Source organism: Urocitellus parryii, chromosome 3 (genome assembly GCF_045843805.1).
Source record: "Urocitellus parryii isolate mUroPar1 chromosome 3, mUroPar1.hap1, whole genome shotgun sequence".
In the NCBI taxonomy this organism is placed as follows: domain Eukaryota; kingdom Metazoa; phylum Chordata; class Mammalia; order Rodentia; family Sciuridae; genus Urocitellus; species Urocitellus parryii.
The window spans coordinates 1,510,902-1,523,277 of record NC_135533.1 but is presented as its reverse complement, the minus strand read 5'-3'; the positions used below and the strand labels follow the sequence as shown (position 1 = coordinate 1,523,277).

The 12,376-nt window shown below is 58.6% G+C and overlaps 1 protein-coding gene across 1 annotated transcript in view; it reads right to left on the bottom strand.

Annotated features, from left to right (window-relative positions):
- Ptprn2 (protein tyrosine phosphatase receptor type N2) overlaps positions 1–12,376 on the bottom strand; it is a 794,381-nt gene that overhangs the window by 48,740 nt on the left and 733,265 nt on the right. Inside the window, exon 13 of the mRNA XM_077795880.1 lies at positions 11,738–11,932. Within this exon, the coding sequence (XP_077652006.1) occupies positions 11,738–11,932 (195 nt within the window). The remainder of the gene's footprint in view (positions 1–11,737; positions 11,933–12,376) is intronic.

The window sequence follows — 12,376 nt, the reverse complement described above, 5'->3', positions numbered from 1 at the left end:
GACCTGGCCTCACCCACCCGCAGTAGCCAGTGTCCCTTTCAAGTCCTTGCTCTGAACGGTGTCTTTCCCCAGCTGCAAGCCCAGTGGCCTCTGGAGGCCCTTCCCCAGGTGGCTCAGGACGAACGGCAACCAAGCTGGACAGAAGGTCCGGATCACTGGAGTCGTGGAGAACACCACTCTGCAGGACCTGAGACTTTCCAGAGAAGGTCCTGGGATGCCCGCTACGCTGCCGAAGGAGCAGCCGTGAAGGAGCCGCCTGAAGAGCGGCTGGCACCGAGTCCTCTGCATGGTGTCGAGGTCAGAGAGCTCCAAGCAGTCAGCTTCGTGGAACCTGTCCTTTTCAGAATGGAAGAACTCAGTCCAGTCTGAGAACCCCTCTTCCTCAGATTATGCCAGGCCACAGCAGCCCCTCCCATTCCGGTTAGGAAGGGCCTCAGGAGGGCCTGCTCTTGGCTCTGCAAGTAGGAACTGAGGCCAGGCGCCCCCTGAGAGCCTCTGAAGAGGGGAGTGGAGGAAGGCCTTCCTGGAGAGCAGGCCATCAGGGACAGCGAGGACTGGCGGAGCCGGACGCCAAGGCTCCACTGAGCCTGGTGCATCTCTTACTGTGATTCTGCTTCTGGATTATACGTCTAGAGCGAGCCCAGAGTTGGGGAAGTCACGCTGAGGGAGGGCTCTGCAGGCGCTCCCCACAGTCGCGGGCAGCAGGCCCAGCCGGGGTCTTGTTTTTTCGTCTTGCTCTTCTGTAGGGCTGAGAAGGGAACCCAGGGCCGTGCCAGCTGGCCAGGGCTCCGCCACCAGCCTCACCAGCCCCGGGGTCCTCGCTGGAGGGCACCGTGTGATGTGAGCGGGGCCCAGAGCATGGGAAGGTGCACCTTGCGGGTGAGCTGGTGACCCTTGCCAACCCGGGATGAAATGAGGAGAAGGAAACCCCAGCATGACAAGGACGCTGGGCCCTGACGGTGGACGCGCACTCTGCCCGGAGCAGTTCTAACTGGCAGACCCGAAGCACGGAGCTGCCTTGTTCTCAGCCCCTGTTCTGGGACGCAGGAGGCCTGCTGCAGGACCGGCCGGCCGTCTCTGCTGGGTCCTCTTGGTGCGCCAGGCCTGGGGGGTGTGGAGGGCCACAGCGGTCCCCGTGGGACGGTTAAACGGGAGCCATCCATGCCAACTGTGACACAGGTGGCACGATCCTTTCGTCCTCCTTCCCATCATACACGTAGGTGACAGGAAATGCAGAGAGAGATGCTTCAAGGAGTGGCGGATGATGAGGGGCACAGGCCAGCTCAGGTCCTGCTGAGAGCCAGGCCCCACCCTGTGGGCTGCTCCCCACCCCAGTCTGACCCAGTGCCTCCCCCAGACTGTAGGTCCGGGGCCCAGCCACTGTGGAAGGAGGCCTCCCTGGGGCTGGTCTCCAGCTGCAGGAGAGTCCACAGACGCCCGGATGGCCAGAGCCAGAGGACGACTTCAGAAAACAGCCAAGGCAAGAGGAGGTGACCCCGGGACCCAGGCTGCCAGGGGGTCCTGGGCTGGGGTGTGGGGCGGGGTTGAGTCCCTCCTGGAAGATGGGCAGGTCAGAGAGCAGCCAGGGCCAGGCCCCCGTGGGAGTGGGTTTGGAACTTCCTGCTGCCATTAGGTGGCAGAGCCTTCAGACCTCGGAGGGCCCTTCAGCCTTCCTTCTACGCCCCCTCGCTGCCCCGCCGGCTGCCCTGGTTCCCCGACCTCCGAGTGGGGTGTCCTGGACCCTAGCAGGTGGGCCTACCCTGGGGCAGAGGTGAGGGAACCGGGGTGAACTGGAGGGCCAGAGCCCACCAAGCAGCTCAGGAGCCTTCCCTAGAACTTCTGTGTCGCCTGGCAGAAGTGGGCTGCTTCTGCACAAATGGACACTTGCCAGCAAACGGTTCCAACGTGGACGTAACTGTCCACAGCCGGACGAGCCTCAGAGGCAGGGGCACCTCTGTGTCCCACCAGACATTTAGAGGGGCTTAGGAGGTTCTCAGAACCCGTGCTTCAGCCTCAGTGCTGTGCTGGCTCCCAGGCCCGCCCCGGGGGATGCATGGGGACCCGCCAGACCCCCCTGGAGTGTCCGAGCCGCCCCACGCCCTGCTGTTGGAAGCAGACAGACGCCGTGGAGTGGCAGGAAATGGCCCTTTTAACAGTGGAGGCTTTCCTCAAGCCTCTCTCCCACTAAAACATTTTCTTCAAAATTATTTTCATAAGAAAGATTAACAATTTCAACCTGAGCTGCTAATCCTCTTTCATTTAAAACTCTGCTGATAAAATTCTTTGCTTGTCATTCAAATAGTAATAATTATAGATTTGAAGCCTCCATCTCGGGCTTCATTAATGGTCAGTTGTATGGAAGTGTGGGGCGGAAGTCAGCTTGGGTCCACCTCCGAGTGCCGTCCGCTGGCTTCCCCTGGCTATGGACCATAATTCCACAGTGATAAGGGGAATATGTTAATGAGAGGAGCATTATTTATCCACAGCACCTGCCTTTACCAAATATCTTTTGTGAGTCTCTCCTGTAATTTTGGTGTACAGTTAAAAAAATTACAATGTGAAGATTTTAAATGCTAGTGAGCAGCAACTTCTATAAAACAAGTCTAAAAAAAATGTTTAATTCAACTTTATGATATTTCTACTGATTTCTGCCTTTTAAAAATTTAAAGTATCTATCCATGGAATCTTGAACTCCCCAAATAGCTATTTATCAAAGAAATGACTTCTATTGAGTTAACTTATTTCTATCAACAATACAATTATCTTAATAAATAGGAAACACTGGACGGTTAGAAGAAACCACGTAGAGGACAGAGATAAATCTGTCATTCTAAACAGATTAAAGTCTCCTGATTACTTTCTCATCCTTTTAAATAATTAAATCCCCCACTCCATCTGGATAATCAAAGTTTGACCAGTCAGTTAACAGCCCACCAGCCCTTCGTGAGGAGAGAACCTCACCTCCGGCTTCGACGAGGAACATAAATCAGGTCAGCAAAGGTAGGGGGGGAGGACCCTGGCCGGAGCGGATTTCTGCTCACTCCTGTAACTTACTGGACAATAGAGAAGGGTCTACCTGCAGATATTTGTTTTCCAACAGACTTTTATTAACATAAGTCATTATATAGTCTTTATTGAGTGAGAAAATAAGAATTTGATTTCCACCTCGACCTTGCCCCTTTGACTGACATAGGAAAAGCACTTTAAGCTCTGATTTATTTAAAAATTCCAATAACCTACGAGACTCATTTTCTCAACTCTGGATTCCACAGAGTTAACAGGAAAGGCAAGGATGATTGGATATTTTTAAAAAGCCATTCATGAGGATGTGATTTTAAGACAACAAAGCCCTGGGGAGACCTGCTACCCCGATGACAAACTCTAAGAGAGACAGACCCCACTCGGCAGGGCGGGGACAGACCTCGGGCCACATCCACGCGGCGGGCGTCCCAAGATGCTGGCTGCCTCAGTGCATGGACGCCTCTCCCTGAGTGGCCCTGTGGAGCACTCCTGTGTGCTGGGCACAGAGCACTCATCTGTTTACATGGTTGCCTACCCACGTCCCCCCACCTGGCGGTCACCTACGGGATGCAAATGGCCAGTCCCGATTGCAACCCTACAAGCAGATTCTCTCTTAAGACTCAGCACCTTCGTGGGACACAGCAAGCACAAGAAGGCCCAGAGGACACAGCTTCCCTCCATGGATGACGACCGCAGTGACGCCAGGGCCTTGGGGAGGAGGAGAGAGGAGGGTGGTTGCCTAGCAACCCAGAGGCAAGGCTTTTCTTAGCAGCAGCCTTTTTGACATGCTGCACCACGATGTGCTCGTGACGATTTCCTGATGAAGTTTCTAGGGGTAATAAAGAATTCCAGCAAGAGCAGGCAGGTGGCCTGGGACGGTGACACAGACGTGACTTCCTCCCGCAGCAGAGGGGAGACACTGGGTTCCACAACAGGTTATTAGAAAATATCTGCAGGAATTCTAAAAGTGCGTGCTGAGAGGAGAAGGCTTGATTCAGTCTTCCTAAGACTGTACCCTCACGAGGAACAGCAAGCCCAAGGGACAGCACCCACACCATGACCCAAGCTCCCGGGGAGGCCCAGGGCCACCCCTCCCCAGCCAGACCTGCCGGGGCCTGGCTGCCCTCTCCTTCTCCCAGGCGCTCCGAGAAAGGGAAACGGCTGGACCGAGGGTGAGGGGAAAGCCCAGGGCAGGGCCACTGCTCACTCAGCTGCTGGAAGCGAGGAGCGTGGAGGAGAGCAAAGGACGCTGAGTGTTGGGCAGGACTCTCACAACTGGGGGTGAGACCACCTGTGAGTTCCCTCTCCCAGCTCAAGGCCAGGCACACTGTGGTCTGCGGCAGCCGCAGGCGCAGGGCAGGCTCCAGGCCGGCGGTGGAGAGCACCTGCATTTGAATCACCCTCCTGCTCTGCATTCCAGCCCACCCTCCCCCTGGAGCTTCCTCATCACCTCTGGGCAGGCGTCTCCATTGTGCAGAACACAGGTGGTTCTTGGTGGTGACTGTCAGGGTGACGCGGAGTCAGGCCACAGTGCAGGGCCGCTCTGCTTTTCCTGTCCCAGGGGCACTGGGTATTTGCGGTGATAGGGAAACAGGTGCCCGAGGTGTTATCTTCTACAAGACACCTAGAGAGGCTGGGCTGAGGCTCACTTGCCTTTCACAGAGGGAGGGAGATCCCAGGAGTCAGAAGGCAGAGGAAGTGACACCCCAAGTGGAGATGTGGCCTGGCCCTTGGGCTGCTGTGGGACCAGGCACCTTCCTGTACCTACAACCAGGGTCCCGAGGGGCCAGAAGGGAAGCCCTGCTCTGCAGAAGGCAGGGATGGGACCAGAGACTCCCCACACTATGCACACCTAAGTCAGGACCAGCGGCACTGTAGGGAGGGTGTCACAGGTGCAGCTCATTGTCTCCACAGGGGCTCACTCTGGGGAGGTATCTGAACCATGACCTCATCTAGAATTGAGCTGGAGTGAACAATACAGGTGTGATCTGGGGCCCCAAGGTGAGGAACTATAGGAAAGATGGCCCTGGATTAAGGACAGCCACAGTATATGACAAAAGGACTCTCAAAACCTCTTGAAGTCAAGTCCCCTTAGCATAGGGCCCCACAAATCTAGTGATCAAGCCCCACTGACCAGGAGTTTGGTCTGAATATAATCAGATGCCTCCCAGAGAGCAAACCACCATGAGCAAATCCACAAACATATGACAGCAGGATTAGCCCCATGGGAACCTAACAAAATGTCAGATAAAAAATCATATGATACATTTGAAATAATTGATGGATTAAGAGGAAACCACCACCAACAACAACAAAAAGAAATAAAAAGAAAAACTTAGAAGGTAGGTTTGAAAAAGAACAAAATAGAAAAAGTGTCATTGAAAAGTATTCTCCTTGAAATTATAAATACAATGGGTGGATTTATATAAGTAGATGAGACACTGCTGAAGAGAGACATGCATAGTGGAAGGCAGATCTGAAGAAAATTCTTTGGAATTCAGGACAAAGAAAAAATATGTAAAAAATTGAGACTTGAGAATAAGAATTCCTAACATATTTCTGTTAGAGGAGAACAATGAAAGAGAAACAAATTTAAATTGTTAATGGTTTATGAGTGTCTAGAATTGATAGATGACAGGAATTCTCTGGTTCTAGGATCCTCGTAAATCTGGAGTGAAAATAAAAATAAAACATGTCCATTCCAAGAGAGAGCATGAGGAACTTTCAAAATGACAAAGGCATGGAAATTAGAAAGAAAGAAGAGATGAGTCACAAGACCAGCCCTCAGATACAGCTCAGATCTCCTTGGCAGCAGGGTGTCAGAGGAAGTGAACAGGCTCTCTGAAACCATGAGACAACAGTACCTAGGGTTTGATCCCTGGCTGGTCCTCGGAGTGTGGAAATCAAAGACTCTCGGGGACTGGAGCACCTTCCCACTAAAACACTGAAAGATGTACTTTAGGAAAGAGGCAACTTGACCCAAAGGAGAACTAAGAAGAGGGAAGGTAAGGGAATTATTCTGGTAAAGTGAGGGTCAACCTAAGCACATGCTGGCTCTGAACATTAATGGTAAAGGTGGTCTACAGTCGAAAGGCAAAGAGGACCTAAATGTCACACAAACCCACATGCTGATGTGCAGGGCTGCAACTGGGCCACAGCGGACTTCTGGTCCTTCCACATGGGTCTGTCCATACGGGTTGCCCTGTGGCTCACATGGAGCAAAGGTCTCCCTGCCTTCTTCCACCTGTCCCAAAGTGGCTGCTGCTCACTAACGAAGACCTTGCATCACACACTCACCTGGCCCACAAGCCCAGGTCAGGACTCCCAACCCTCATGAAGGACGGTCTTCCAGGAAAGAGCACCAACAAGTGTTTGGCCAGGACCAGTGCTCCCTGGCTATTCACCCCTTCCACCCCAGTGGACATGAGCTTCTTATGGGCAGGGTAGCACCATCTCCATCCAGGACACTGTCACTGACCACATCCAGGGCCGTGAGGTACCAGGTGCATGTTGCGCTCTGAGCCATGGGAGGGACCGTGTGAGTCCGTGAGTCTTCACGGCTGTGTTCTGCAAGTCAGGCACAGAGCCCCAGATGGTCCCACCTGCAGAGAGCTGCTGGGGCCAACTCCTCAGAGCACCAGCTGCACCCTGGCAGAGATCAGAGCCACCGGGTCTGCTGGCCGGGCTGGCCCCCAGGGAGCCTGTGCGCTACCTGGCCGTCGCAGGCCCAGCCTCAGAAGACGCCTGGCGGGTGAGTGCCTCCAGACCCTGCCCTGGTGCCAGCGCCAGCAGCTCCCCAGATGCTCAGCACGGGCAGCGGCCACCAGACAGAGCGTCGGTGACTCAATTCAGCAAATGTCATCGGAGGCTGGAGGCTACTTACTCGATGTCACCCCCTCCACCCGCGACGGGAATGTCTGCCAAGGAGGACGTGGCCATCAGACAGGATGCAGGGGAGAGGGGCTGCAGCCCGCTGCTGCAGGTCGGGCGCGTCCCAGGAGGGGACGCCTGCAGTCCCCGGTGGGGGCTCGGCCATCACCCACCCCTCTCTAGGGCGAAGGCCCGACTGAGCCAGCTTCTGGATGCAGAGCTGAGGAACCACCCTCACCCCAGGCCCCAGCATGTGTCCCCGGCCGCTGGGCGTGGTGAGATTTGGGTCTCTCGACGACACACAATCCCACCAACCTGCCAGGGGCTCAGTGTCCCCAGCCCTCAGGGGGCTGTGGAGCAGACCAGCCCACCGTGCTGCCAGGAATGACCACTCTGGCCGACGCCACTGTGCCTCCGTGAGCCGGGACTCAGGTGGAGTTCAGTCTGCGTGTGTGTACGCGGCCGGTGCCGTGGGGGGGCTCTGAACTGCCTGCTGTTGCCACAACAAGAAACTATAGAAGCTGACGCGTACGGACAACAGAACAGCCCGCTGCAGGGAACAGGGCTGAGCCCCACACCCACACAGAACCTCCCACATGCCGCCTCCTAGGCAGGTGCGTGGCTTCCCTGAAACCAGCATCCACTCCACAGCCCGGGCCACCCTGTGGCTCACATGGAGTAGGGGTCAACCTGCCATCCTCCACCTGTCCCTGACCCGGGCGAGGCCCGGGTGGGAAGTGCTCCTGCAGTCCACCTCCCACCAGCACAGAGCCGGGCCGTCGCTCCTGCGCAGCCCAGGCAGCACTGACACAGTCCCTGGGCCTGGACGCTGGGCCTGCTCCGCCGGCTTGGCCAACATGATGGCGTGAAGAAAACTGTCAATCAGGGGCCTGGCGGCTGGAAGTCCTGCTCGAAGAGCCTGGAGGGCGTCCTGCTTCAGGTAGAGGGTGGTCCAGCGCCCTCCCCGACACAGCGCCCGGCAGTGCTGCAGCCCCGCCGTCAGAGGCCATCTCCAGCTCTGGGTGGGCCCTGGGCCAGGACCATCCCCCAGGCCACAGAGGCCACAGCAGGACACCCGAGGGCCTCAGAGCCAGCGATTCTCCATCCTGGACGTTCCCCACCTGCCTCAGTCACCTCACTGGCTCTCCTCCTCTGGGCATCTAAGGCAGCCTCAGGACACTGTCCAGTCGGGCAGAAAGGAGGCCCTTCTGCAGGGGGAAGTTCTCAGTGGCCCCTCCTGGTGCCTTTGCTGGTGCTCGAGATGCCCCAAGGGCAGACAGCAGGAGTCTCAGACGCACAGTGCTCCTCTTACAGACAGAAGCACCAGGAAGCGCCTTCCGTGGCTTTGCCTGCAGGGGGACGGGGAGGGGCAGAAGCCACCTCGTGAAGGGTGCCTGCTGGTCACGCAGTCGCTGCGTCCTGCTACAGGTGGACAGGTGTGTGGACAGCAGGGCTGAGGGGCTAAGGTGGTGACAGCGGAGGGTCCTCGGGCGCACAAGAAGCCAAATCCAGGAACGGGGGGCGAGGTCCTGGGAGAGCTGGCACCTGCCACCCTGCAGCCCAGGCTGCCAGCCATCCTGGTGGGGGGCTCGTGCTGCCTCGGGCCGGGGTCCTCTGTGGGGAGTAAGAGTGTGGGGGAGGGGACAGGGCTGTCTTCTCAGTGTGGGGCCATGGCCACTGGTGCCGTCCGGCCTCGGACTCCTTCACCTCTGAGCGTGCAGTCCACCCTGCATCCGAGGAGTGGCCTGAGTGCGGTCCCATGCTGGGTTTCCGGGGACAAGACCAGGAAGTGATGCTCCTGGGACAGGAACCTGCCCCTCCTCCCCCAGAGGTGGGCAGGAGGCCCCGCCCCTTGGCACAGTGACCAGGACTGCATCCTTTAAGACAGAAATCAAAGAGGTTCTTCAGCCGACACAGAGGTGGCAGGACCCTGAGGAAGGCGTAGGGCCATCTGTGACAGCTGTGAGGCCGTGTCCACCATGTCACGGGCTTCTCAGTGGCTGAACCCACGGAGCCCAGCAGCAGCGCCTGGCCAGCGCTCTGAGGGAGGGGCGGGTTCCCGATGGGCATCCTCTCCCAGCCCCAGTCACTCCAGGGTACTTATGAGTTGGTGCCCGGGCCCTGACCCATGCAGGGTTGTTCCCTGTGGGGAGGCCTCGCTGAACGGCAGCAATGGCCCTCCAAGGTCACACAGCGTTTGGCCTCCTCCAGCGTCACGCAGCAAGGCAGGTGCTGTGCCCTCCCCCCAGGGCCCCCAGGGCCAGCGGCCCATCACCTCAGGCCAGCGTGGCCAGCATGGTGCAGCATGAGCATTCCCCACTGCCGTGGACACCTCCCCCTGGCACCATGGGTGCCCCTTGCTCCCACCCTGGTGCTCAGATGTTAACGGCTTTCCCTCTGTGTGCCCTCGAGCGGGTGTTAGAACACCATGCTCCACCGGACGCACCGCTGACCATCTGGAACAGTGGTCCTGGGGTCGCCTGGACGTCATGTCTGCACTCTGTGGCTCTGAGCGTCACCAGGTCAGTGGTCTGATAAGGATAGGCAGGTCCCAACGAGGCCAGAGTGACCGTCACCACAGGATCATCCTCCTTGCAGCGTTAATGAGTGGGAAAGTCAGCTCTTCCAGCACCTTCCAAGGTACCGACACGCAGACGTCCGGCAGCCGGGGCCGAGCCCAGCCTTCACGGGGACCTCTGCCCCCAGTCCCGTCTTCTCCTGCTGTGCCCCCCTGGCCTCCTCTGAGGGGCCTCACACTGCGCCAAGGAAACGCCCAAGGTGAGCCCCTGTCTCAGGTCAGAGGAGAGGGAGCAGGACTCCAGAGTGACGAGAATACCGGTCCCCCGCACGGCCACGCTGGACCTCCTCCTCTCTCCACGCACCAGCTCCTGCTTGCAGCTGTCTGAATTCTCTCTCTCTCTCTTTCTCTTTTTTTGTTTGGTAGGAGGGATTGATCCTGGGGTACTTGACCACTAAGTCACATCCCCAGACCTTATAAAAGCTTTTTATTTTGAGGCAGGGTCCTGCTAAGTTCTTTAGGGCCTAACTTGCTGAGGCTGGCCTTGAACTTGTGATCCTCCTGCCTTGCCCTCCTGAGCCATGGGCATCACAGGCGTGTGCCACTGCCCAGCTAGCCGTCGCGCTCCTGGAGCCTGGAATGTGCTCGGTCACAGTGTTCTTTGCACACGGCACTGACCCAGGAAGGCCCAGCTCCCTGGAGCTTATGGTCTGTGGGATGGAGTCAGGGAGCTGGCTGAACCCCACTCAAGGCCTGAGAACCGGGTCCAGCCGTGGCACTGCAGGGGAAAGGGCCCGTTGGGAGTCTGGCGGCATTCACTGGCTGCTTGAAGGGACCCTGTTGGTCCTAGCGAGCATCTGGCCGGTCAAGGGGTCTGTTCTGGGACCTGGGTGCTCTGTGAAATCGCACTCGAGCTGCACTCTGGCGTGGTGCTGCAGTCCAGGCCAGCTTCCCACAGGGGCACCACGTGTCCCTGTGCCACGTGGACTCTGCGTGACACATGACACCGGACATGGGGGGCTCCAACAGCCCTGCCGAGTCGCCCCAGCACTGAGCCTGGCTGCAAGTCAGAACTCCTGGTCTCGGCCGAAGGGGACACACATCAAAGTCCCTGAGAGGCCAGGTGCCGGTGACCTGCTGGCCACTCATGAAGAGCAGCTTCTCTGTTCATGGGCTACCTGGGAGGAGTGAGGTTTGTAAGTGAGCGATGAACAGCTGGCCCCACCTGGACACATGGATACTGTCCCTGCTGCGTCAGAGGGAAGCCTTTGAGGCATGCCCTAGTGCAGCACTTGATGGGGGAGACCTGGACCCTGGCCTGTGCTACAACCTGGGAGGCCGGCTGCCGCAGCCTGGGTCTCTCCACCTGCCCCGTCCCACAGGATAGACCCTAACCCCCGCTGCCTTTTCCAGCGCTCTTGGTGAGCAGCAGCCTCTGGCTCTGTCTCTGGCTCAAGCGCCAGGCCTTGTGGCCCTCTGTGGCCCAACTCCACCAGTGCATGCCACCGTCAGGTGGTCAGGTAAGGAGGGCTTCCCAGGTACACGGTGATAGTGCGCAGGGCCCGCCTGAGTCCAGGGAGCTGGCTGCGCACAGGACACGTTCCTGCCCACATGGCAGAGCTGCTCATTCGAGGCAGGCAGTGTGGGCAGTACCATGGCTGGCCTGGTGTCTCCGCCTCCCTGCCTGGGCCAGGGACACCGCAGGAAGCACCCAGCCACCCACACGGCTCCCGTAAGACCCGGCACTCCTTAAGCACCAAGTGGCAACACACAGCCATGGGTGTGGTCCCTCCCTGGGGACCAGGATGCGGGGACGGTGCCTCCCTGCTGAAGGCACTGAGATCTCCTGCTGCGCCACCCACAGGCAGCTCTGCTGGGCTGCACCCCAACCAATCGCCTCCAGAGGGACGTCTGTCACAGGGACACACAGGGACACACAGGGACACCAATCTGCGGAGATGGCGCTCAGTGGGCTGGGAACCCAGGAGGAGGGGGCAATAGCCACTTGTTCTTCAGAAAACAAAAGAGTGGTATGTACACAGTAGGTGCTAATAGATGTGTGGCCCTCAGCTGAAAACAGGTCAGTCTACGCACGACCTTGTACGTGGCGAGGCATGTGGGATGGCACCTCTGGGCAGCAGCATGCTCCCTTGTGGGCCAAGGGGCCCGGGGCAGTGTGCAGGGGCTTCTGGGAGGCGTGGTGCCCACCCTGTGCTGGTGCGAGAAGCACACTGACTGCCGGGCCCCCAGTGGGGCTCGGGGGCTCCCCTGTCCCTCTTCAACAGATGGTCAATGCTGCTGTGTCCCCCCCAGAGGGTATGGCCTTACCAGGATCATGTGGCCCGTGGAGATGTCCATGTCGGGCTGGACGGGCTCTTCTGACCAGGACGAGGTGCTGCTCCGGGCAGAAGGGCTGGGCATTGGCCCGTCGCTGAACTGGGACGAGACGCTGTTGATGCGGGAAGTGTGTGGGCCCTCGGGGCGGTCAGGGGGCCGGGGGGCCATGCGCTGGCGGCACAGCTCCTGGAAGACAGAGGCAGAATCAGGGCGTCCAGCCTCGGGGAAGGCCGTAGGCTGGGAACTCGGGCAGCAAGAGAGCCAAGGCTGCTCCCATGAGACCAGCCCCCCCGGTCACTGGGACCCCCCGCATGGGCGCCTAACTCAGTAGCCCTGGACATCCTGCCCCACGCAGGGAGCAGGCCCTTGGGAGACCGGGGACACTCACCCCGCCGTCTCGGGAAGGGCTGGGCACCTACTCTGTGACAGGTGCCCGGGGCCGGGGGTCTCTCCCCTCTCACGAGTGCGTGACAGGGCTTTGCGGTGCCCTGACCCGGGCCACGGGGCTGGAGCGCGACGCTCACTCCAACGCTTCTTTCTCCTCCTCAAACAACTGTCACACTACGTGTGGGTCGGGGCAACCCTGCTCCCTGGCTGACAGTGACCGTCAGATCTGCCCTGGGGGCTCTG